Source organism: Acinonyx jubatus, chromosome C1 (assembly GCF_027475565.1).
Source record: "Acinonyx jubatus isolate Ajub_Pintada_27869175 chromosome C1, VMU_Ajub_asm_v1.0, whole genome shotgun sequence".
NCBI classification, from domain to species: Eukaryota; Metazoa; Chordata; class Mammalia; order Carnivora; family Felidae; genus Acinonyx; species Acinonyx jubatus.
The window spans coordinates 204,833,458-204,860,386 of record NC_069381.1 but is presented as its reverse complement, the minus strand read 5'-3'; the positions used below and the strand labels follow the sequence as shown (position 1 = coordinate 204,860,386).

The 26,929-nt window shown below is 45.2% G+C and overlaps 1 protein-coding gene across 6 annotated transcripts in view; it reads left to right on the top strand.

Annotated features, from left to right (window-relative positions):
* Positions 1–26,929, top strand: part of DOCK10 (dedicator of cytokinesis 10) — a 268,554-nt gene that overhangs the window by 40,529 nt on the left and 201,096 nt on the right. The window contains exon 1 of one of the 6 annotated variants that reach the window (XM_053215869.1): positions 17,587–19,462. The exons of 3 other annotated variants lie outside the window; for them this stretch is intronic. In XM_053215869.1, the coding sequence (XP_053071844.1) occupies positions 19,301–19,462 (162 nt within the window). In that variant the 5' untranslated portion in view covers positions 17,587–19,300. Of the gene's footprint in view, positions 1–17,586; positions 19,463–26,929 lie in introns of those variants that run through there. 2 more of the 6 variants (XM_053215868.1, XM_027049185.2) reach the window with 2 other exon arrangements.

Below are 26,929 nucleotides of genomic sequence, written 5' to 3'. Positions count from 1 at the left end.
TGTGGCCTCCAGAAGTAGGATGCCTTCATGAGGGACATTGGTTTTTATGTTTGAAACACTTTTCTTCACTTTACCTCCCAAGTGTCGTTTATTCATCCTTCATGACACAACTCAAAGACTTCAGCCTCTGAGGAACCATAACTAACTTCCCTGGCCAAGTTAACTGCCTCTGTCTGTCCTGCCATTGACTTTGAATACAACTGTGTTGTAGAAACCCTATTGTCTACTGTTGCAAGCCTCTGTAAGCCCCACCCATGACTTGCTAAAGCGTCTGGCATCTACTTATTGCTTCCTTCATACTTGTTGGTAAATACACATCACTGTGAGAGACTGCTGAGTCTATTACCATTATTTCCCCTCTTACTTCTACAATCCCTGTAAAGCCAATAACTTTAAAATACTGATAAGATATCACTGCCCGTAATATTACTTGGCTGCCCACTGTTGACCCGAAACATCTTTTTGGTAAGTTAACTCCTTCAATGCCAAATTAACACAATTTCTAGTGATCAGTCTCCTTTCCAGTAATAGCCACAGCCCTGCATTGGCATCTTTTTTTATTTTCCGGAGGAAAGACACGGAAGCCATGGGTGTCTCATGGCGTCTCCATTCGCAATCCCTTAGTCCTTCCCTACTGTTGGCAAAGACGGCCTCAAGGCCTTGGGAACGTGTTGAAATTCTGTTGGCCTCCTGGGGGGATTAGCATTCTTCCTTGCCACGAGATGTGTGCAGGAAGTCCTTAATATGGCGTAAAAGTGAACCAGGTTGTTCTAAAAAAAAAAAATAAGTCACTTAAAAGAAAGTACACAGGGGAGGAGAAGAGGGAGAGTCGTTGATCAGTGGGTATAGTTTCAGTTCTGCAAGATGAGTAAGTTCTAGACATGCACTGAACAGCATCGTGCCTACAGACGACCATACCGCAAGGTACATTTAAAAATCTATTTAAAGAGTAGATCTCATGTTAAGGGTCTTACCGTACAATAAAGAAAAAGAAGAAAGAGAGAGGGGAGAAAATGTGGACTGTTTCTTCCTCTGTTTTAAATCACTTACGGTTTGATCCTCCACATGCGGAAAGCACAGTTCCACTAATGACTATAATGAACAGAGTACGTATCTCCAGACACTAGGAGCTCCTCAGAGGTCATGATTTTTTCCTTGTGTTTTTAGAAACCAGCCACACAGACCATTAGAAAGCACAGCAACCATGCATGAAAAGCTAATCATTGTGTGTGTGTGCGCGCGCGTGCGTGTGTGACCTGAGTGATCCCAGTGCTTTATTACAAATAATAGGACATAACTTTTGTGGCTTCAGGAAACTCACCACGCTGAAGCCACCCTGAGGAAGGTTTTCACAAAATATTTCATACCATGAATGAAATGCCAAGAGCAACACGTTTGTAAGAGAACAAAATACATCGAGAGACTTAGGCCATCTCTGTTCCTTACAAAACCCGTGTCAGAGGGCTGACTGGTGACCCTTTGGTGGAGTGTGTTCAGTGAAGCAAGTGTCAGCAGTAGATTGCCCTGGGTCAAGAGCAAATGGGAGAAGAGGAAGGAGAGAAATAAGGTCTTTAGATGATTCTTTCCAGTTGTTTGCCTGGAAGGGAAGGCGAGGGAGAGTGCTGTAGCCATAGAGATTCCAGGGCTGAGGGAGGTTTTATTCTTGTTTGTTTATTTAATACGCGGGAGAAGCTTTTATGCTGCTGAGGAGAAGGAGCCAGGGGAGGGGAGAGGAACCATCCAGAAAGCAAGAGGTTGGAAGCGGCGATCTGATGAAGGGGAAGCTCCCCTTTGCCTCTGACACCAGAGGGGTTGAGGAGGATGTTGAGTAAATATTTAAAAAGGACAATAATACAAATAACACCAAGGTGCTAAGCCAAGAAAAGCCAGATGCTTCTGAATCACTTTAGTAAGTTGGTTTGCTACTTATTCATTCATTTTTATTCATCTGCTCATGCTGACTCAGACACACAGTAAAAGAGGCACATGTTAAGAAAATACATGGAAAACTGACAGTCGGCAGAACTCTAACCTACATAGATTGCCATTTGGGGGGGGGGGGGGCATCTCTATCTGGCTCTTGGATACCCTGAGATGGAAAGCGGTGAGAAGTAGCATCAGGCAGGCGGTGGGGGTGACGAGAGGAATTGCAACAGGGGAGTGTGTTCATGAGTCCCCAGGAGTTCTGAGGGTGCGGAACTTCACAGCTTTTGGAATCCGCATTGGGGAAAACACAGACAGGAGACAGCTGGAGCGACATGTGCTTGTTTACAGAATGTTGACCATGTCCCATGCCTGCACGCTCACATCCTGCTCACCCTTCTGGAGTCCCTTTGGGTTCTTCGCTCTCTTTTGGACACCCGTCGTCCCTCTGGGAATCTGTCTTCCGATCTAATCCTCCCCGTGGCTATGGACTATACACGGCACGTCTACAGATGACTCTCTTTCCAGCTTCTCCTTGGTCCTCCTTGGCTTGCTGGAAGCTCTGGGCTTCAAGTCTTAGGCTCACTGTTCCTGAGAGCAGCCGCCTGTGGCATCAGGCACTGGGTCGCATGGAAAATCCCAACACAGGCTGCTCTCTGACCCCGTCCTCCATCAGCAGGTGCGTGTGAGCTGTGCCCGTGCTTGTGTTCCCGTTGCACATGGGCGGTAATGTAACGAAAAAGGAGGCAGCAGGGATAAATGGTGCAGCGATTAAAAGCAGTAGGACCGTTGCAAGGCAGAGCTGATTCAGAAACAAAGCCCAAAGGCAATGTTGGATTAGCGGGGAGCAAAATATCTAGAAGGAAGTGTGGACCTAGGCATTTGAGGGATGGAGGAGATTTCGAAGCTAGAGGTGAGGTTTTAGGGACCCCAGCTATACGGCAGACCAAGTTCATGGGTGGTCATATGAACACTGAGGTGGAACTCCCCTTCCCTTCCCTTCCTTCCCCTCCCCTCCCCTGCCCTCCCCTTCCCTTCCCTCCCCTTCCCTCCCTTTCTCTTCTCTTCCTTCCCTTTCCCCCCAGATCCGAAGTCAGTGTGGCCAGTGAAGATGCAGATCCCGTTTTGTCCCTCCCTCCAGCTTCCCTCCAGGAGTGCATGCTGATCTTAATCTGCTTCTGCCTGCTGCACCCCATCCCGTGCTGGAAAGTCACCCCTGATGTCTGGGGCCTGCAACCCCTCCCATCCTGAAATGAAATGCAAGCCAACCGACCTCCGTGCAGAGCCAACTTTGAAAGCTGCTCAGTGCTGCTTATTTTTGTGTTGTTCACTTTGGATCCCTTGACTCTCAGCCCCACTCACACTGCTAACTGACACCCTGATGCCCAACCCTTGAGTAATTAATTTCGCATGGCTTGGCTTATTTGAGTTTCACAGCAACCATATACGTTAGAAAATATTACCCAAATGACCATGTACCCCATTTTGTCTGTGCGTGGTCCCTGTTTATGACCGTAGTCTTAGCATAATTAGTAGTAACACCCCCTTTCACTTTCAAAGGACCCTGATTTGGACAGTGGGTTATATGATCACCCTAACTATTGCTACACTTTCTTTCCTCGGTTTATACAAAAGACACGGAGAAGTTAGATCCCTTCTCCATTGTCACACGGCTGATGCATGGCTGAGCCAGGACTGGGACACAGGTGTCAAACCGTGCTGTGCCAGCATGTAAATCACTGCATCTACATTTATGTTTACTAGTCCCTTGGAAGTTTTAATGGATGCCTGACCTTTAAGGATTCATTTCTACTACTAATTTAGTTCTGATATTTCTGATATATTTCAGTAGCTTATCCTCTCTCACCCCTTCCCCACCCCCAGTGGCCATCAGGTCCTACTGTGCCTGATTGGAGACCAGACAGAGGGTGAACTTTCACCACATGGGGCTGTAATAGAGAGGGAGGTAAGGTGCTGGCTTAAGTGGATAAGAGAAATTTATTTTTAGAAATGGAAGATGTGGGGGTGCCTGGGTGGCTCAGTCAGTTAAGCGTCCGACTTCGGCTCAGGTCATGATCTCACAGTCCGTGAGTTTGAGCCCCGCGTCGGGCTCTGTGCTGACAGCTCAGAGCCTGGAGCCCGTTTCAGATTCTGTGTCTCCCTCTCTCTCTGCCCCTCCCCTGTTCATGCTCTGTCTCTCTGTCTCAAAAACAAATAAACATTAAAAAAATTTAAAGAAAAATAGAAATGGAAGATGTGGGCAGTTAGGTGCAAAAGACTTGCACAGGATTTTTATTTAAAAAAAAAAAAATAGTTAAGCCAAGCCATGGCCTACCCCTCTTACTTTGGACAACCTACCAGTTGATTCAAATTATCCCGTGATCGATTCCAGCAAAGCAAATGGTATTGATTATGCAACAGGCTGAAATGCCTCGGACCAACTATGCCAGGTACAAGTCTTTCTAGTATATCAACAGACTTGGTTGTTGTAAAAATTGAGGTTGGGAGAATCAATAGTGTCCTTTTCGTGCTAAAGCAAGTTTAGGGCCAAGAGTGTCAGCAACACGTGTTTTAAAACCTTCAAGCTGATGCAACACCTTGTTCTCAAAAAAAAAAAAAAAAAAACTAACAAGGAAACCAAACAACACAAAAAAGTCCGAAATGTAGCCATGGTTACTTTTCACGTCTCAAAAACAGTGAATCTATGGACATTCACGGTGAGCCACACTTTCATCATCAATGTATCAATATGCACGTCCTCTCATAACTAAAAGTAGCATGAAAACACTCCCCCCCGATTGCACACCGTCTTGTCCAGAGTTTGTCGAAAGTGTGCAGATCAGTCTTTAAATAGAAATAGGTAGTAATCTGAAGCCATGGCTGTATGTCCATGCCAGGGGATCTCGCCTTGTAGCAGCGGTCCAAAACAGCAGTTGACATAGGAGATGGGCGCTTTTTTAAAAAGTTTGTATTGCCATTCCAGTTGGTTAACATACAGCGTCTTATTAGTTTCGGGTGTACAATGTAGTGATTCAACACTTCCGTATAACACCCAAGGTTCATCACAACAAGTGCCTGCCTTATTCCCCATCCCCCCACCTACCTCCCTTCTGGTTAACTATCAGTTTGTTCTCCATGGTTAAGAGTCTGTCTGGGTTGCCTCTCTCTCTCTCTCTCTCTCTCTCTCTCTCTCTCTCTTTCTCTCTCTCTTTCATTCCCCCTCTTGCTTGTTTGCTTCGCTTCCTAAATTCCACATATGAGTGAAATCATACGGTATTTGTCCTGCTCTGACTTATTTTGCTTAGTGTAATACTTTTTAGTTCCATCCATATCATTGCAAATGGCAAGACTTCATTCATTTTGATGGCTGAGTAATATTCCATTGTGTGGAGGTACACAGATACATGTGTGTGTATTTTACATCTTCTTTCTTCATTCATCAGTCAGTGGACACTTGGATTGCTTCCATATCTTGGCTGTTGTAGATAATGCTGCTATAAACATCAGGGTGCAAATATTCCTTTGAATTAGTATTTTTGTATTCTTCACTTAAATACCTAGTAGTGCCTATGTACTTTTAGATGTATTGCCTCACTTAATTCTGACAGCAGTCCTCTGTGGTGCATTTGAAGTCAGGGGATTAAGTAACTTGCTGAAGATCATCAAGCTAGTAAGAGACAGACCTGACTCAAAACCAGGCTCAAGAGTTGGCTAGTCATAAATGAGTACATGCACTGCCTCGGATGATCAGGTTAAACTTGATTATAAGGCTTTTATCATCATTAGCTCCTACAAAGGCAGCCGTAATATAAATTGATGAGCACTTCTTTTAAAAATAAATTTTATAGTGGCGCCTGGATGGCTCAGTCGGTTAGGCATCTGACTCTTGGTTTTGGCTCATGTCTTGATCTCGCAGTTCCTTGGATTGAGCCCCCCATCGAGCTCTGTGCTGACCATGCAGAGCTTGCTTGGGATTCTCTTTCTGCCCCTCTCCTGCTCACGCATGTGCACGGGCTCGCTCTATCTCTCTCTCTCTCTCTCTCTCTCTCTCTCTCTTTCAAAATCAATAAACTTTAATAAGTAAATAAGTAAATTTTATATAGTAAATGAATTATAAAGTGATCTGAAATGTCAGTACCCTTATTCACAGATTACAGTAGTAATCACTTGTACTTTAAAAGCCAAAGTATGTTCATAGGAAATTCCTTCCTTTCATCCCCCTGTTGGGTGGGAATTAGACCTTTATTTATTTTTTAAATTAAATTAAATTAAATTTATTTTTAATTTGCATCCAAGTTAGTTAACATCTAGTGCAACAATGATTTCAGGGGTAGATTCCTTAATGCCCCTTACCCATTTAGCCCATCCCCCCCTCCCACAATCCCTCCAGGAACCCTCTGTTTGTTCTCCATATTTAAGAATTAGACCTTTATTAAGATTACACTAAGGGGCGCCTGGGTGGCTTAGTTGGTTAAGCATCTGACTTTTGATTTTGGCTCAGGGCACGATCCCAGGATTGTGGGATTGAGCCCCATGTCTGGCTCCACGCTGAGTGTGGAATCTGCTTAAGATTTTCTCTCTCCCTAGCCCTCTGCTCCTCCCCCACTCTCTGTCTCTCAAAAAACAAAACAAAACAAAAACCCACCTGGTCACACCAATATTTCTAAATATCTAAGGGCACATGAAGTTGAATTTGGGGAATTTCATGTACGGCCAGGTTTAAGAACTTATCAAAGGAGAGGCAATACCAACACGATGGCTGGGATCTCAGCCCATGTAATCCGGCAGCCCTGAGAAAAATCTCCATGCAGGAGCAGCTTTGTGACCAGAAGCTCAGCCCGGTAGCTGGGCTACTTCCTGCTCCGGGTAAGGAACCAGTCTAGACTGGCAGGAAGACGGCCACAGGCTGATGGGACATTAGTAGCCTGTCCTTTGGTGAAGGGCAGGGCTCGGGTGTCCTTGTTGTGTGGGGGTCAGAGTGGGGTAAGGGGAGGGAGGGTTATGTTCTGTAGTCAGAATTCAGCTCCTTTCCTCACGAAATATGAGTTCCCCTCCTGTCCCTTTCTGCTCTTAAATAGAAAACAGGATGACAATACTTTGCCTAAAGGGTAAACATGAACATCCTGTATTCTGTCTCACATTCTTCTGTTCTAAAATGCTGGGAGCTCAGAGATTTCTTTTTCTAAAGGAGGTTTTCTGTCTTTCCGTGACTGCTAATGCCACCCAGCAGTGAAAGGGACATTTGGCTCTCTTGGTATATAACCGTCAACTATGGAAGTCCCTGCATTGAGCTTATCAACAATAGAGCTTTTCTATTTATTGGGGCCTTCCTATGTCCCAGGAAGAGTGTTCAGTGTTTTGTTCATATTATTTCATTTATCCCACCATTGTATAAGGTAGGAATAAATTCCTATCATCTGCTTTCACTGAAATGGAAACAAAGCCCAAAAGGTCATTTGCTGGGGTGCCTGAGTGGCTCTGACTTTGGCTCGGGTCATGATCTCGTGGTCTGTGAGTTCAAGCCCCGCGTCGGGCTCTGTGCTGACAGCTCAGAGCCTGGAGCCTGCTTCCGATTCCGCGTCTCCTTCTCTCTCTGCCCCTCTCCCACTCGCACTCTGTCTCTCTCTCTCTCTCTCTCTCTCAAAAGTAAATAAACATTAGAAAAAAATTTTTTAAAACAAAGCTCATTTGGTCTGGGTCACAAATCCAGGTAATGGCAAATTCGGGTCTGTGGCACAGCAGAATGATCATACCTGCGAAGAAATCCCAAAGGACCCTGTTGTTACCTTCCCATCAATCTGCTCCTGCTCCAGAAAGCCTTGCTTTGTACCCAATAGAGCTCACTGGGGTGACGATTCTGTCAATCGGCTGGATCAGGGCAGGGAGCCTACAGGTTAAAGTCCTGGCTTCTTTGGCAATGACTTGATCTCCAGGGAAAGGAAATGCATTTGGCTGAACTTCCTTCTACTGCCTCATTTCTAATATATTCTTTGTCCTTCTAGCTCTTCAGAGCACACCTACCTCTTTTTCAGCACTGCTTAGGATGTCCAGTATAGCCTTTAAAAGACACTGGTCAGGGGCAATGTGGTATATATCAGCAACAAGTCTTCCTGTCTCCCCCTCCGTTCCGAAGTCCAGACATCAGTTATTCTTCTCTCTGAATCTTGCGGGTAGATAAAGCTGTTGGACCCTAGACCTAGAAGGACACTGGGATCGTCCATTCTAACTCTCTAATTTTATGGACAGGTACACTCAGATCCACAGTGAGAGAGGTGATCAGATTTGCCTGGAGTCACAATTAGCATCAGAGCGCCGACTCCAGCCACTGCTTCCCCCTCTCCCCCCAAGTGGGGCTGGAATGTGGATTATACTCTTGCTGAACCACAGTGCCTTGTTCATCTGTCGGGAGCAGAGACGGGAGATAAGAGGAACGCAGACTTGAAGAATCCACATCCTGCAGTTTAGGGTTTAAATAAAAGCTGAACATTATCTTATCAAGTTAATCCTTTGACTATAGCCCTGCTCCTCCTACTCCTGCTGGGTTTAAACCTTGCTTTGTCCTCCTTTCTTTCAAAACTCTGAGCTGGGTGCTTTGTAGCGACCCTAAAATGATATGTTGGGCCATTCCCCGGGGTCCTGGCAAAGATTGTAGAATTGAGATTCGCTCAGGTTGACAGAGCCCTTTTCATCCTTCCAACTGACTTGGGAGGCACGTTTGCAAATGACTTAAAACACTGCCATTTTCATGTTTGGAGAGCACTTCGTGATTATTGTAAACTAGATTTAACTTGGAATGCTTAGGGTGTGGGTGGCTAATTCCTGCCACAATTCAAAGGGGAAAAAAATGAGCATAGACACTAAAAGAGAACAAGTACTGAATGTACAGTTAATGGCTCATTTATTCAGCCTCAGCTGAGACTATTTTTCATACAGTTAACTTTTGAAGGGAACTTCGTTTACCCCGTTTAATCAGAAACTTGTAAAAATGGAAAGTGGTCAGTAGAAGCGTCCCTGAAATATTTCACAGGTTCCTCTTCTGTCTGAAACTGGCCACTGGACATAATTTGATGTTTCCTTGAGGCACCAGCACCATGCCTGTGATCACTCATTATTGTCTGAGTGTGAACACCGTGCAACTTACATCCTTTATGGTATTATGGCCGCCAACATGGTTTGCCCCAGATATTGCGGACATTGGTTTCTTCTCTTTCGTTTTGTCAGACTGTCTTTCATGAGTCCCTCCCTTCCTTTTGTGGGGGCTCATACCTTCAAGTTAATCTGGCCCAACCATCAACCCAAGACTCCTTGGCTGATAAAAAAGAGCCAATAAGGGGCGCCTGGGTGGCTCAGTCAGTTAAGCGTCCGACTTCGGCTCAGGTCACGATCTCACGGTTCGTGGGTTCGAGTCCCGTGTCGGGCTCTGTGCTGACAGCTCAGAGCCTGGAGCCCGTTTCAGATTCTCTCTCTCCCTCTCTCTCTGCCCCTCCCCTGTTCATGCTCTGTCTCTCTCTGTCTCTCAAAAATAAATAAACATTAAAAAAAATAAAAAATAAAAAGAAGAGCCAGTGATACTTCCTGTCTCACCTCTCTCTTGACCTTGCCATTTCATTCTAGCACCAAGGCTCTCTTCTCTGTTTGAGTTACTTTGTTTACATGTGACTGTGTTAACCTTAAGCCTTGATTTGTGGGACTGTTACTTACCCTCTTTGGCACTTTCTTAGAATAACAATGATAATGAACATAATAGTTGTATCAGTAATAGTGGCAAAAGAATGATGAAATACCATTTATGCCGGTATTTTATACATAGTGTCTTTTGTGATAATAACTTTGCAGAAGAGGTCATCTTACTCCCATTGTACAGCTGAGAAGACAAAGGCTCAGACAATTCAGATTCCATCCTCGTAGCTCCAGAGCTCATGTTCTTTGCTCTGAACCACTTTCTAGAAACCAGACTAGAATAACGTGCCCTCATTCCTGTCCCGGATACAAGCCCCCCACCCCACCTGGTGACTGACACTTGGTGGGCCGATTTAAAGGCTGAGTCTATCACAGTCCTTTGGAGAAGTCAGACAGCTGTCTGTACTCCTGACTTCAGCAGGGGCATCCTTCCAGCTCTAAGTGGCTACTCCCTATTCCCACTGGGCCAGGGCAGGTCCGAATTATATTGCTTCTGGTCAAAGGCCACCACAAGTTTTGTTCAGCAATCTCTCTAGAATCCTGCATAACGTGGTTGTACGTGGTGAATGTATGAAGAGCCCTTTGCCAAGCTGCTCCCATAAGCATCGTGGATTAATGAATTGGGTGCATCTCTTTCTGGCTCTGCGAGTCTTTTGTTGTTGCTTCTCCGGAATTGGCTGTGATGAGAAAAGTTAAGGTTGTAAAATGAATGGCCTCTGAGTAAGTGAGGTATTATTCTATTATTTCAAAGCTGTCCTCTCATGGGAGAGGACACAGAAGGGGTTATGGAAATTGTCTCAAGTTACCATGGGAGCTAACTTCAAAGCACAGAGGAGGCATACACAACACCCCCGTTCCTCCATCACCCAGAGAACATTGTGTGTCCCTGAGCAAGAGAGCATCAAGAGATTTTTTTTTTAAATATGATTTGTAGAAAGGGGGGGAAAAAAACAAGCAACGTTTGTAAACCTTTTATTTTCTACTGATAACTGACGTGTACCGAATACTCACCATGTGTCTCTTACTGTGCAAGCACTGACATGAACATTAGATCCTCATGAACACTCAACCATTCAACAGATGAGAAAACCGAGGCTTATCATTTTGCCTGAAGTCACAAAGGTAGTAAGTGTCGCAACGGGGATCTGAACTTGGCAGGCTGCTCCCTGAGCCTCTGCCTAACTGCTGCACTATTACGGCCTTCTCTTGAAGATTAGAACAGTTTATTCTGACCCAAGAAGAGTTCAGTCAAACATAGAAGCCCGCAAAATGTCAGGTATGATATTAATGGGACATTGAAATCATGCACGCAGTCTGCAGAAAGCTGCTGATGGGGAAGCTACCTTAGCACTGAAGGATAATTTTCCGACGCATCCAAATGTACCCACAACAGAGCAATCTGCTTTGAGCAGCACCTGTGCCAAAGTTAGGAAAGTGAGGGTGAAGAAGGGCTTGGCAACAGCACTTGGGTTTTTAAAGTGGAAGAGCCGTGCACTTGTTTCCAAAGTGATTAATTGTACAATTCAATAAATGTCAGCAGGTGGGAAGGATGCCTATAAAGAGGAGGCCAGTATAACTAAGTGGAAATGAAGAGACAGACGCTGAAAGAAGAGAACCCTGCAAATCACGGAAGTGGGAAAAAACAGGTCATGAGTTACCACTGAAATAGACTTGGGCCCCAAGCTCTTGAGTAGAAGGAGCACCAGGAGAGCAGAGGTACAAGCGGATAAAGGGCAGCTGGGCTCAGGGAGAATCACATCCTTGGCTTGTGTTTTCCACTTTTCAGCTAAGAAAGCACCGATTAACTCCCTACTGGCCATTTGAGTTCCTATATTTAATGGGACTTACCCATCTGGAAATGATAGAAGTTAAGAGAGTCTCACTGACCCCTGCCCTGGAAAATGGTCAAATCCGTGACCTGGTTTTCCTCAGTCTGGGTGGGGGTACATCTGTACTTTAGTCTGGCGGGCGTGGGGAGGTCTCCTCCTTTGGGGTCATTTTCACTTGGGAACAATTGGTGAGCCTCTGGAAAATTTACAGAGAAGCCCAACAGGACTCGGACCTTGATGATGATGATGAGGAGGAGGAGGAGGAGGAGGAGGAGGGGGAAGTGGGGGGAGTCGATTTTTATCACCTGTTGATTGATTCACTCCTTCCACGAGTCCCCGAGTTCCCATGTAAAGGGTGTGCTACAGCCTACGTAGCACGTGGGGCTTTCTGTCCCCTGCCTTGGCCTCTGGGCTCTTTCTACGACTCGCACAGATTACCCCTGGTGGTGGGGAAGGTGCAGCAGAGATGTGAAGCAGGCGTACTCCCATCAGCTTGTCAGTCACCCCCAATTCTCACCACTAGCCCAGAACACCGGCTTCTTGGTGCCACCACAGTGACGCCTCCACGCAGTCGGCCCCCAACGGACTTGAGAATGAGCGGCAACCGCCTTCCTCTTTGACATGTTCTGGCACAAAGGATATACTGGGGTGATGGCTTCACTCTTGTTGGACCTAAAGTAGCATTTTCTGGGGGGACATCGCGATGCTAACCAGTACCTTCTGTCACGTAAGGGCAGATGTTGTACCAAGACATTACAGAGGGACCCAGTCATTTTTCTGTATCCCAGCTATAGGCTCCTACGGCCAATTTGGATAGATGAGTCATTTCTGCCAATGAACACTATACACAGTAAATACATTTTAAAATTTTTATCAAATCCATTACATATAAAATGTTTCTCCCCCTCCCTCTCTTTCTCTCTCTCTGTGAAGAAAAGGGAGGTGCGTCCGTGTGGCTCAGTAAGTTAAGCATCCCACTTTTGATTTGGGCTCAGGTCATGATCCCAAGATTGTGGGATCAAGCCCCGCATTGGGCTCTGCATTGAACATGGAGCCTGCTTGGGATTCTGTCTCTCTTCCTCTGTCCCTCTCCCCTGCTCAGCTCTCTCTCTCTCCTCTTTCTCAAAAAAAAAAAAAAAAAAAAAGATTTAAATTCCCATCAAAATGCAATGCAAAGTATCACCCCAAAACAATCTTTTAAAACTGCTAGCTACTTTCTAAAAGTGTCATCCAAAGAAGCATCACACATTTTCCTGTGAAAGCGTAACAGTTCTTGAAGCGGATTTTCCAGGGTTGCCTCACTATACCCTGCTGTGTGCTAAAGATTTTTCTGTTTTTGTCCACCTTTGGAAGACACAAGTGTTACTGGGGGCAGATGTGACATTTGGATTGGTTAAAAGTTCAGGCTCTGGAGCCAGACTGGCTAACTTCAAATTCTAGTTCTGCCCCTCACTAGCTGTGAGTCGATGAGCAAGTCACTTAACTTCTCTGTGCCCCAGTTTCCTCAGCCGTAACATGGGGATGATGAGAGCCCTGCCTTGCAGAGTGAGGGGTAAATAAAACAATACACCTAAATAGTATTTAGAACCCTGCCTGGCCCATAATAAATGCTATGGAAGGGCTTGCTTTATGATTAGTCTCATTAGCGTCGTAATTATTACGACGACTTCATGGTAGGCACCGGGCATAGAGTGAACCATGTAAGCACAGTCCCGGTCCTTACGGACAGGGGAAGATGTCACATAAAAATTAAATCCGTCAGAATGTAAGCTCAGCTTGTGTGTTAGGAAAGCCTCCCCCGGGGTGCAGTGGTGAGGAGTGAGGTTCAGGGCTGTGAGGCGAGGCCGGCCCGGGGAGGCTTCTCCCAAGGCAGTGGCACGTTTAAGCTGAGCCCGGAGGCCGAGAGGGAGAAGACCAAGCCTATGGGTCAGGCTCTGTATTGCTCCAGTAAGTGGAAGTGTAAAGGATTATCTTCATTTCACAGTGGATACCTATGGAGGCCCAGAGAGGTTAAGCAGCTTGCTCAAAAGCACACAGCTTATACAGGGCAGAGGCTGGATGGCAGCAGAAGCCTGACTCCAAAGCTCATCGCAGGCCTTTCCGCGGCACTCTGTTGGCTGCCTCTCCCACCGAGCTGCCCCCAGGATGACGGTTAGACTGGAAGCATGTCGCTCACTATGAACGCTGTTAACCCAAATATGAACAATTAACCCAGATATGAAAAGAGATCGACTTCGGGGCGCCTGGGGGCTCAGTCGGTTCATCTCGGGTCACGATCTCATGGTTGGTGAGTCTGAGCCCCACGTCGGGCTCCCTGCTGTCAGTGCAGAGCCCGCTTCGGATCCTCTGTCGTCCTCTCTCTCTGCCCCCATCTCCCCGACATGCGCGCTCTCTCTCTCCCTCCCTCTCTCAAAAATGAATACATATTTTTTGAAAAGGGGGGGGATCTGCTTCGTTTGGGTGGCCACAGTGCCCTACCTTCTGGCTCTGGGGGGCAGGGGAGGAAGATCATTTAAGGTCCCCTGCTTCACTCCATCAGACAGACCACTGGCGGATGAGCTTTTAGGTAACGTGGATATCATTTGCATTCTTTATTTCAGGGTGTGTGGACCAGGCAGGCAGGCTGAAGGCAAGCCCGCCTCCACCTGCCAAGGCCAATGTAATGAGGGCGTTTCTCAGAAGTGCTGACGCCTATGCTGGGTGTTCTGGGAACATGTGCCTTCTTCAGAGGGCTGCGGTCCGGTGCTCCAGTGTTTTGTCTGGGCTGGGCATGGGCGGGACAGGGATTCACTACTCCTCACTCACATCCAGTGCCTACTTCCTCCAGCTCAGAGCCCCTCTTGGGTTTTGCCGAGAATATTAGCCTCTCTTCCCGTGGCATCCTTCTGCTGTGTGAGTTGTTGCTAGTCCTTCATCTTTGATTATTGATCAATATGATCCCATTCACTTTGAATCTTTCAGAAATACTTCCAGAAAACTCTCCTCTACTGAAAGTGTCCCCCTGTCCCCTGCCTTTTTCTCACTCTTGTAATCAGTATCCTCCCTCTCATACTGCTTTGTTGACATTTCACTTGGATTTGGGGAAGAAGGGAAGGACACAAACATACTTCATCCACCATCTTGAATTTGAAGTCAGGCCATCCGGACTCGAAATATGGTGGAAACCATGTTCTGCTGGCCTGGGCCAGGCAAGTCCAGTGAGAAGCAGGTTCCCAAGTGGCTTCTGAACCTTTGTGTCTGGATGCAGGCATAAAGGTGGAGTTAATATAACTCCTCGGGCGAGGAGTTGAGAATCTTTCTCTGGGGAGATGATGATTCATTGGTGGAATATGGTCGTTCCAGGCAAGGCCTTCTGTCAAAATCTCAACCATACATTTCTTTTCATAAGTGAGTTCTAGTCATGGCCCTGTTCGCCTCTTGAAATAGTGCCCAGCAAGTCGCAGCAGGTTAAACAGAAGGTGAGGTAGTGTCGGGGGCATCCAAGAAGCACGTAAGGATGTTCTTTGTTTCTCAATTAAAGCATTTTCATCTGAGCTTATGTTGGCTTTTATGAGATAACATGTCATGATCAGCAAGAGCTTTCAGTGAACTTGACACAGGAAGATGGCAGAAAACCTCACTCGTTCCAAGTAGATTTATCACTGAGCATGAGGAGACTCAGAGGCCTGGGGGCACATGTACAGGTCTTATGGGTGGAAAAGAACATGCACTTCACCTCCATAGTGCCGAAGCACAGTCCAGTTCAACCTGGTCTGCATCTCAAGATACGTTTAGACATCCAACTCTTGCGTAATTTTTTTTAAAATGTTTTTATTTTATTTTTGAGAGAGAGAGCATGAGGAGGGGAGGTGCAGAGAGAGAGAGAGGGAGACCCAGAATCCATAGCAGGCTCCAGGCTCTGAGCTGTCAGCACGGAGTCTGACATGGGGCTCGAACTCACAGACGGTGAGATCATGGCCTGAGCCGAAGTCAGACACTCAACCGACTGAGCCACCCAGGCGCCCCCTCTTGCGTAATTTAACCAAGCTGGGAAAGTCCAGCACTTTCAATAAGCATCATTTAGTTAAGTTAAATATGGATTTTCCTTTCCCGTGGTAAAAAGATCTTTGGATGTTTTATTCCAATGGCAGAAACATCCACACCTAGAGTCAAATGATTCTTAGTCCAAAACATTTTAGAAAACAACACTAAAAATGAAATTCATTTGTCCGGACTTTTTAAAGAGATGCGAGCCTAGTGTTCAGGGATGTTTTGGAGATGTTTTTACTTCTGCGCCTTTGTTTTTTCTTCATTTTGTTTCTGTCTCTCTCTACACACACACACACACACACACACACACACACACACACACACTGTTCACTCTCCAAAACTCTTTACGTTTTCTTCCTATATTTGACTTTCTGTCAGGTATCCCTCACCTTCTCCATGATTGCGCCTTTCCTCTTCTTTCCACTTCCTGTCTACACTAAAGCTACTTCTTATCTACACAACACGGCCATCCCTGCTTTGAAGCAAGAAGGCTTTTTACTATACCTGCATTTAAGATTTCGTAAGTGCCAAGTGAATGAATACATACATAAAATAACATTATAGGGGCACCTGGGTGGCTCAGTTGGCTAAGTGTCTGACTTCAGCTCAGGTCATGATCCCGCGGTTCGTGAGTTCGAGCCCTGCATCAGGCTGTGTGCTGGCGGCTCAGAGTCTGGAGCCTGCTTCAAATTCTGTGTGTGTGTGTCTCTCTCTCTGCCCCTTTCCTGATTGCACTATGTCTCTCTCTCTCTCTCTCTCTCTCTCTCTCTCTCTCTCTCAACAATAAACATTAAAACTATTTATTAAAATAATAATTCAGAATGAAACCTAGTTTCCAACACTTCTTTGGAAAATTTAGTCTTACAAACGTTAGTGACATTATTTCCTCATCTATGACAATAGGTGAAAAACCTTACTTTTATCATTTTACATTTAGTAAACATCTTAGTGAATCGTAAAGTAAAACCTAGCTAGGAGAAGAGGCAGACGAGACCAGAGAGAGTCTCCAAATGTCATTGAGTAGTGAGGCCACGCACATTTGATGCTTGAAAGTCGAATTAATAATTTGTCTTATTAATACTTCAAATGAAAATAGCAGATACCTGGGAAGGGCTTTTACCTCGTTTTTAAATATTTCCTTTCCTCTGCGTCACATAACATGTATGCGAACTACGAGGAGGAAAGTGTCCAGTCTCTTCAGGTTGATTTTTATCTCCTCCCCACCCCTAACTTAACTTACTATGTAAAACTTGGGCCTCAGAATCCAACTCCTTTCTGGCAACTTTGCTACACATTTGACACCTTTTCAGAAGAAAACGCTGGGCTAGATGTCTAACCGTGATCCTTGGTTGTTGTCCTCATGGTCTCGTGTCCACTGGGTAACTATAGTATATATTGAATTCCCAAGAAACTAATTTTCGCAGATTGTCTTTCCTTGATGATGGAAGTTGAAAGAGAAAGCAAGAGAGGGAAGATTGACAGCCCCACAGCAGCCCATCAATAATAGGGGTGAGTCCCTCAGAGGCAACAAAGGGGATCAATGAAGACAGGACTCTAATAGCTAGAAAGCATCTCATTTGTTTCCCCAAAGACTTTGACATCTGCCAAAACATCTGACTCCAAAAGCCACCCCAGAGGTGAGCCGGATTGAGAGAGAGGTGCCTAGATGGGAGTCTGGGATGGCGACGTCCTCTTCCCTGCCAAGCCCATGGGGTATGGCAAGGGGTCCCACTCCCATTGCCAGCCAGAGCTGGTGTCGTGATTAAGTGCCTCCAGCGAGCGCCTTGCTGTTCATTCATGAGCAGATGACCAGAACCTAAGGGAACAGCTGGAGAGCGCCTTGTCATGCATGGGAGTGGGTAGGTGGGGTCCCCAAAGAGCCCGGAGGAGCAATCATACTCGAAATGACACCTGCACAATCATGGAAGCCCGAGCCATGCTTTGCCTCCCATGGACACCATTTACATATACATTTTTTTCTTTTTCTTTTTTTTTTTAATTTTTTAATGTTTGTTTATTTTTGAGAGAGAGAGAGAGAGAGAGAGAGAGTGAGCAGGGGAGGGGCAGGGAGAGAGGGAGACACAGAATCCAAAGCAGGCTCCAGGCTCTGAGCTGTCAGCACAGAGCCCGACGTGGGGCTCGAACTCACGGACCGCGAGATCATGACCTGAGCCGAAGCCGGACGCTCAACCGACTGAGCCGCTCAGGGGCCCCGATGTCAGTTTTTTTCAATACATACAAGCCAGATAGGTTAAACTGCAGCCTGTCTTCAGTAAATGCCCCAGTTGTTTGCAGTAAAAGTGGTTTAGATTAGCACCCGGGCACTCTGACAAAGGTCTGGAGGGGTTAGGGGACTTGCCAGCACCATTAGCATTTTTTTCTTCTTTTTCCAGCAGCACTAAAATATGTTTGCTCAAAACAGAGGGAGATGAAAAACTACTGGCAGCCTGTACCTCTTAGAAGAAAAAAAAAATGTTTTACTTCTCTGGCAAACGTACCAATTAAATAATGCTGTGTTGTGACAGATTACTGAGCAATTAATGCCTAATTGAGCCGCGTGCTAGACGCTTCTGGGAGAGCAACTTCCCCGGAGCTGGAGTGGCCACACCTCGGAGCAAAACCAACCTGCCTTCACACTTTCTGCAGCACCCTGTACGCTCAGGAGCCCAGAAACCAAAGAAAACATTTTTCCTTTGAATCCCTGAGAGTTACACTGGAAGGATTAGCTTGACAGAAAAGATCCCGACATTGCAAATCCTACTGGGGATTTCATACTTTCCTCGTTTGTAAGCAAAATCCATTTGCTGTGAGATATTTTTAGTGCAAGCATCCCTTGTTGTGCTATTCTCTTACAGTATACCATTAGATCTTGAAGCCATTCCAAGCAGGTCACGTGATTTCTAAGCATCTCTTCGGTCCCCTCCTAAGTGACTAGTCTCGTAGGAGCCAGGGAATACTAGACTCTTAACTACCGAAGACCTCAACGTCCTTCCTGAAGCCTTGAACGCTTATTGATAGGATGTGAAAATGCTTTACAGCTGCTTTTTCTAAGAGGTCACTTGGCAGAGCTCGCCGAGTGACCTCAGTAATAGAGATATTTTCAGCCCCACGAGCCGCCTATGTAAATATAAAAATGTATTAGGCTGCAGAACTGCATGTGTGGGAACAGAACAACCCTACCATTGAAAGGAAATCGCAGGGGGAACACTGGTGTCACTCATGTGGGTTTGGTTAAGGCGCGCATGCTTTTGATAAATCGTTTTGATTCAGCGGCTCCACGTTTCGGATGAGCCCATTTCATGTCTGGAACTTAAGGGCTATAAAAAGTAACATCCCAATCACTTAGTGAGGTGTCTAGCAAGATATCCTTCCCGAAGTGTTTACGCTGAAAAAGAAAGCAATCATTTTCACTCTTTATATGACACTCATTTGCCTTGGGAAAATGTCAGTGTGGAGTTAGATTTCCAGTTGTTTGGTTGAAAGAGAGTTATTTATTCGAGTGTCTGGGTGGAAGTGATGTATTTATTCAGACCTCTGAAACTAGAATCGGAGAGAATTGTTGCAACGAGCAGGAAGCACGTTCTTGAGATGAATTGAGAAATAACTCTCCGGGCGAAACGCTCTAATATTCCTGAGTGCGTTCAGTTTCAGTGGATCAAATCTTTCCCATCTCTGCATCCAAGCTATTTGGCGGTGATCAGATGATCAGAGCTCAAGAAAGCGATTGGAGAGTCAGCTGGCTGCAGCTGCAATGTAGGCTGTTTTCAGGGACAAGGAGCCACTGTTTTTCCAACATAGCATCAACATAGAAGTTATTTTGTAGGCTCCACGATGCAGCTATGGGCTGCACGGCCAGCATTGTTCTGCTTCAGGCTTTCCGTTCTGTGGTCCAGAGGAGCTGTCCACACATTTGTAGACGACGCCAAGAGGAACCATCCCACGAGATTGTGCCTCTGGAGAGCGAGGACGAGATGAGTAGACCCAGAACCCTCATTATCATGGTATGGTACTTGTGGCAAAGGAGCCGGAGTTGATTGAACTGTTATTACAGAAATGAGGTTGCAATTTAGGGTTTGGGCTGTTCGGCTTTAGATAAAGGAGTGTGCGACCTAGGGTTTACTCCTGTGCTTTGCCATGTGGGGGAAAATCTTTCAAAGGATTTCTATCATTCAGAGCTGGCTTTCTTTCTCCTAGATCTGCCCCGAAATGCGCAGTTTATCAGTCTATTAGACATGCTCCCCTGCCTCACATTGTGTATGCTGTTACTCACTTTTGTGCAGAGAGAACGAGAAAACTTGCGGAGTCTGGTTTCATTCAGTGGATTTGATTTTGCAACTCTAGTTTGAAAGAAGAGCCCCAAACGCAGTTTCAGATCGCATGCCACCAATCAGGTTGTGTAGCTGTTGGGGGGTTACATGTCTGCCTTCGAGGTATTTAGACTTTTTATTTCTGACTCTGCAACACAAAGGACTTTAGAAAATGGTTAACTTAGGTGCAAAATCAGAGTGAAGTTTCTGAGGATTTGGTAGGATGCATGGCATTTTCATTGAAAAGCTGTTTCTGGCACACGTCTGTCTGTGCTTTAGTTACAATAGACAGTGTTACTCCCTTGTTTGTACACCTGTTTTGTCAGGAAGAATAAAGTGGAGGGTGGCATCTTTCCTTACTTGAGGTGCAGTGAGAGATCTGCTTAGTCACTGAAATCCCACATTAGGATGGTGGTAGGCGTGCTAAAGTTTCAAAAATTGGGGAGGCATTGCGTACCTTCAGCACAATCGACTTTTTTCCTCTTAGATTTTAACGTTCAGATTTCAAGGATGTGGTAAATAATGAATGAAAACTACCTGTGACACTAAAAGTTTTGAGATGAAAGTCATTTGGTTTGGCCTGCGACTCCGAGGGACAGAGTACTGAGCTATACCATTCTATGCCAACTTCTTCCACAAACTGATATTAGGTGTTTAAAAGGCAATGCTGGGGGGGAACCTGGGTGGCTCAGTCGGGGAGGTGCCTGCCTTCAGCTCAGGTCACGACATCGCGGTCTTTGGGTTCAAGCCCCTCATCAGGCCCTGTGCTTGACAACTCAGAGCTTGGAGCCTGCTTTGGATTCTGTGTCCAGATTCTGCTCTCTCTCTCTGCCTTTGCCCTGCTCGCTCATACCTTCTCTCTCTCTCTCTCAAAAATAAATACACACTTAAAAACATTTTTTAAAAATAAAATAAAAAAGCAATACTGTTCTTGAACTGTTGTGCTATGGTTTTCTCTAGGAGGAAATGCTATTTAGGAATAATTTCATACTTATTATTCCCGGAGGTTTTTACAAATTAGATTTTAAAGGGACTGAGACATTTCCCCCCCAAGTTTACCTCTTGTTTATGATGTTAGCATTCTATAGTTATGTGTTCTGCTCATGCCGTCTCTATCATTTAACAGCCTCCCCACCCCCAATTTTACCACTTATACTATAAAATTTAGCAGGTGGAAATTTGCAAAAGAAAAATCAATAACAATGTCTTATTGTTTCAAGGTTTCTATTACTTTATATGATATCACTATGAACATTAAATAGAGTGATGCTGAATTTACTGGTGAAGGAAACAGGGCTTCAGAATGATTGCATATCTTGTTCATATCACACAGCTGCCACATTCCAGAGCCTGAAGTCACATTTAGATCAAGGATTACAAAAGCCAGTATAATTTCCACTCTGTTCCTAACCTCTAGAGGAGATGATGATAAAACTGAGTTTTATGAGAAGACTGATGGAAATCTTGGACCACTTCGGGTAAAATATGCACAGACAGAATCACTGTGCATCCTGAGAGTTTCCTTTGGGCCACTCCACATTCATGCATTCAACAGCTATTTATTGGTGGCCCACCATGGGCCAGCCGCTGTTCCAGGCATTTGGAATCCACCTATGAACAAACTCATCAAAGATCCCCGTCCTAAGTTGCCAAGTTTTACATTGATAGTGTATTTTCCAAGTCTTGTCGTTATGGAAATGCCATATGAGCGTTGTGATGTTTAGTGTACAAATTTAAGTCAATGAAACGATTCCGCATCTTTCAAGATAGTAGCTCAAGAGCTTTAATGTGTTTTAAAGTCACCTAGGAATTGTGTGTGGGTCAATCCTTGGGCGCCTGGACCCAAAGACTCTATATAAGAAGGTGTGGGGTACAGCCTGGGAATCTGTACTTTTAGTCAACACCTCCAGGTGCTTCGGATGGAAGAGCCCCATGGATGACACCCAGAAACACACAGCTCTGGAAACTGATCATCTACACCTCTGTACCTCACGTCCTTCTTTATCCTGATGGGCTAATCATTTTCTCACTCTGGCTCTAAGCTTCTGAACAACCTGATTTTTTTTCTCTCTCACTTTCCATCACCTTTTAGTCACCAAATTTGCATATTGATACTGTGTGTGTGTGTGTGTGTGTGTGTGTGTGTGTGTGTGTGTGTGTGTTTGAGGGAGGGGTGGGGAGAAAGGAGAGAGAGAGAGAGAGGGAGAGAAATCACAAACTCTGGTGCCAGAGCCCCTGGGTTGAAATCTTAATTTATCACTTATCAGCTATGTGACCTTCCCCACACTGTTTAACATTTCTATGCCTCTTTTTCTCACCTGTAAGATGAGGATAATAGTGTCATCAATGCAGCACTGTTGTGAGGGTTTGATAAAGTAAAACATATGTTAAGTGCTTAGAATCGTGTCTAGATATATTAGAAAGATGTTCAATAAGGGGCATGTTCAGTACCGGAAAAAAGTGACATTTGGGGAAAGACCCAGAGGAGGTGAGGGAATGAATCATGCCACTTCTCTGTGGGGAAGTGTCTCAGGTGGAAGAACCAGCCAGGGTGAAAGTCTGTAATATGGGGAAAGGCCCAGGGTGTTTGGGAAAGAGTGAGGAGGCCATTGTGGCCAAGCAAGTCAAAGAGAAAGTAGTAGCAGGTGAGGTCATGGAGGTAATGGGGGACAGATCACAAAGGCCATCATGAAGACGGAGAGAAAGCTTTTCCCAAGAGTAAGGAAGGCATTGGAGGGAGCAGGCACAGAAAGTCAAGAGCCTGAGCTGTGGAGCCAAAATGTCAGGGTTTGAGTCCTGTCTCCGTGTCAGCTGTACGACCATGACAAATGACTTGTCCTCCCTGTGCCTTCATTTTTTCACTACTAAAACACAGACAGTAATGGCACCTACCGTGTAAAGTTATTGTGAGAATTCAGTAATACTTGCAAAGAGCTTAGATCAGTGCCTGGGGGACAGAAAGTGCTCTTTTAACGGTAAGCCCACTAACCCGGAGGCCCTGGCGCAGGTGAGTAGCAGGATCCACAGCTGCAGTGGGGCCAGAGCGGAAGCAGGGACACCACTAATCGTCAAGCTTTGCAGTGGTCCCAGCAACAGAGCTGAATGGTAGTTGTCGAGGTTGCGAGAAGTGGATGGATTCCGATGGATTTCAAAGTAGGGCCAGTAGGGCTCGCTTTCAAGTTCAACCTGAAGTGTGAGAGAAGGAGAGGACTCAGGGATGAGTGTGAACGTGCAGTAATTTGGTCTCAGTCCTGGTTTGTTTGTTTCGTTTAGCCTTAACGAATGAGTTGTCATTCAGGTGGGGAAGACTGTAGGAGAAGGTCTGGCATGACAATCGAAGTTCACCGTAAGACATGTTAAGTTTTTTTTTTTTAATTTTTTTTCAACGTTTTTATTTATTTTTGGGACAGAGAGAGACAGAGCATGAGCAGGGGAGGGGCAGAGAGAGAGGGAGACACAGAATCGGAAACAGGCTCCAGGCTCCGAGCCATCAGCCCAGAGCCTGACGCGGGGCTCGAACTCACGGACCGCGAGATCGTGACCTGGCTGAAGTCGGACGCTTAACCGACTGCGCCACCCAGGCGCCCCAGGACATGTTAAGTTTGAAATGTCTGTTAGGTCTATCTATACATGGAGATTTCAAACTGGAAATGGGATATACAAGTCTGAGTTCTGAGGAACAGTCTACAGAGTAGATAATAATGTGAGACACAGTGTGGATACCAATGAAATGGTTGACAAGGGAATAAATGATCTCTTTTTCTTGTTTTCTGTATTGAACTCATACTTATTTACTTTCATATATTTTTCTTATCTCACTGGCAGATGGGGGAACCCCATATAGATAGGAACTCTTCATGCCCCAGGAGTGCCCAGCTCAATTCCCTTCATAAAAGCCTAAAAACTGAACATAAGTATTGTCGACCCTTTGAAGTTTTTACGTAATTGGCTGATATGAAAAGCCCCATTGATAAAGTTGCCTACTTAACTTTTCATTGAAATGGTGTAAGTTAAGGATGGAGAAAGCTACTACAATAAATACAAGGTGGTGAATGTTGATATTCTTCAGGAGGCTTTGGCCCTCAAGACTTCATTATACCAAAGAATCTTATTCCTGACGTCCAGGCTCTGAATTCATGCCTGGGTAAGCTTTGGGCTGGCATCGACTGTAGTTTGGCTGCGTAGTCCACAGTGGAAAGCCTTGGTAAACATCAAAATAAACCATTGTGGGTCCTTGGCATTTACAACTGTTTAATAGAGAACGGTCTATTAAAATGCAGGCAAGCTGGGGCGCCTGGGTGGCTCAGTCGGTTAGGCATCCGACTTCAGCTCAGGTCATGATCTCGCAGTTTGTGAGTTCAAGCCCCACGTCGGGCTCTGTGCTGACAGCTCAGAGCCTGGAGCCTCCTTCAGATCCTGTGTCTCCCTCTCTCTCTGCCCCTCCTCCACTCTCATTCTGTCTCTCTCTCCCTCAAAAATAAGTACATGTCAAAAAAAATAAAATGCAGTCAAGTTTAACGGGGCGGGGGGGGAATGAAATTCTTTCAGAGCTCTAATTTCTCTCACTAAAGTTTTTTGTTCTGATGGGAGAATTAACAGAAATCTTGTTGTCAACTATTATTTTCAACTTCCTTTATAACATATTTCATTAAAAGGTCTCAGATACTACCTAATTTAATTTATGTCTATGTGCTGCTTTCTGGGGAATGTTTATAATTTCTCATGTTATTTAGAAGTGGGCCTCCATTTTAAGGCCTGTGCCCTCTCCACCCCCACTCCCCTCCTCCCCTCCCTGCCCCCCCCCCCCCCGGCCGAAGAGTAACTATCCCTTCATATATATAGGAGGGTAGAGATGACCCAGGAGGAAGTCAAGAAGCAAGTGCCAGGCAGGCTGCTGGCCTCTCTCTCCGGCTGTATAACAGCAGAAAATGGGAATAGCCTAAACTTGTGGTAAGTTAGGGAGGTGAAATCTCTTCTGTGAGTCAAGGACATATGCTTGTAGGTGAACATTTGAGAGCCAGGGTACGTAAGTTACTTCCAGGAGGCCTGTATTACCAGTCCCACTTTGGCACTCTAGAAACTCTAGCACACCAGGCCCGGTGCTAGGGTGCACGGGTCAGATCCTGCCCTTGGTCTGTTTTTGTACGGCCTGTGAACTAAGAATGCTTTTCACAATTTTAACATTTTATAAAACAAAACATAAAAGAGAGAAGACTGTGCAGCAGAGACCATCAATGGGCCACAGAGCCTGAAGTATTTACAGTCTTGGCCCTCTACCGGACCGGTACGCTCTGGTGAATGATGTGGGCTCAACCCAAAGGGAAACTCTGCTGGTTTGTACCTTTGACCTCTGCTTTGTATTTGCGCTTCTGCCTAACATACATACAAAGGAACTAGGGTTTTTCCTGGGTGCTTTTTGTTCACCTGAATGCCTGAAAACTGCTGAGAATTGGTGGTGAATTTGAGATTTGGAGTCAGAAGCCCTGTGTCGGCCTCAAGCCTGTCACATGAGCATCGGTGGGGACACCTGGGTGGCTCAGTGGGTTAAGCGTCCAAATTCGGCTCAGGTCATGATCTCATGGCCCGTGGGTTCGAACCCCGCATCGGGGTCTCCACTGTCAGCACAGAACCTGCTTCAGATCCTCTGCCCCCCTCCCTGCACCCCTCCCCCACTCATGCTCTCTCTCAAAAATAAAAGAAACCTTGAAAAAAAGAAGCCCATGTGACCTGAACGTGCTGATCCATTGAGCTAGGTTTGTTAAATGGGGAATACTGTCTGGTGGAGGCACCGGAATATTTATTTTTATGGAATTATTTTGTAAACTAGTGAGTGTTGTATAAGGATGGAGTCCTGTAGGTTAGTTGGCTAACTTATAGCCCCAAAGATCCACTGTCGGTCACCATGCCCATGAGAGTTCATTATCCTCTGGGTGACTCACTTAGCGATGAGGCCATTTAAATCAGTGTTTTACTGGGGCTCCTGGGTGGCTCAGTCGGTTAAGCGTCCGACTTCGGCTCAGGTCATGATCTCACCATTCGCGAGTTCGAACCTGGCATAGGACTCTGTGCTGACAGCTTGGAGCCTGGAGCTTGCTTCGGATTCTGCGTCTCCTCTCTCTGTCCCTCCCCCACTTGTGCTCTGTCTCTCTCTGTCCCTCAAAAATAAATAAATGTAAAAAAAAAATTTTTTTTTTTTTTTTAAATCAGGGCTTTACTGTATGTGTTCCATATCTTCCCCAAAAGAGTGGTACAGTGGCCAGGAGAGAGTGGCTGGGTGTGGCCAGAAGAGAGACCTCAACGAGGGTCCTACGATTAAAATCGGGAACAGAGAGGAATATACTATGGGAACTATTTCCAAGGAAATAAAATGATCTGTCTTCTTATTCTATAATAAATATTCTAGTTTAATAAAACTTTATTACCAAAGGGATTTTAACAGGATTTTCCAGTTTCATCTTTTTGAATGGATACAGGAGGAAGAAACAACTTCTAGACATCCTAAATCCTGAATTAATGTTCTTATTTCATTTTAGTGAGGTTGAATCTTGAATATACTAATGTAAGATTTCCCGGGGAAAGGAAGCTTCTGTAATGGAGTGTGATTTTAAATGGTCTGCCACGGATGTTGTAAGCACAGAGGATCTTCAACAGTTATTTTTCCTAGTGAGCTGGTTTTGAGCTGAATGCCAAAGGCGTAGAAGATGAACAAATGAATTGAATGGCTTCTCCATGGGTATAAGAATTAATTGAATGTGATCAGAGACTTAGTAATTAGCAACAAGAATCTTTAAGGCAAAGGCTTACTAAATTCAGATTACATCTGTTACCAGCTTGTCCAAATGATTGTGCATCTTTCTAGATCTCCAAATGATAAAGATTTAGAAATAATAAAGAACAAAGAAAAAATGGACGGAATCTAAAAAGTAATGTTTAAAGGGTAAAGCCACCAACAACGATAAAGAAAAGCCAAAAATCAGGTGTGGTGGGATATGCAGAAACTTTTCTCCAAAACCAATTAGCAAATTCAACTATATAGAGATACAGATAGATAGAAATATATATCAGAATATAGAGAACTTCATACTTTTAGTAGATGTGAGTGTTTTGGGAGAGGCCATAGTTTGAAGATTAAAAGATTAGACTACCAAGGAAGAAAACATC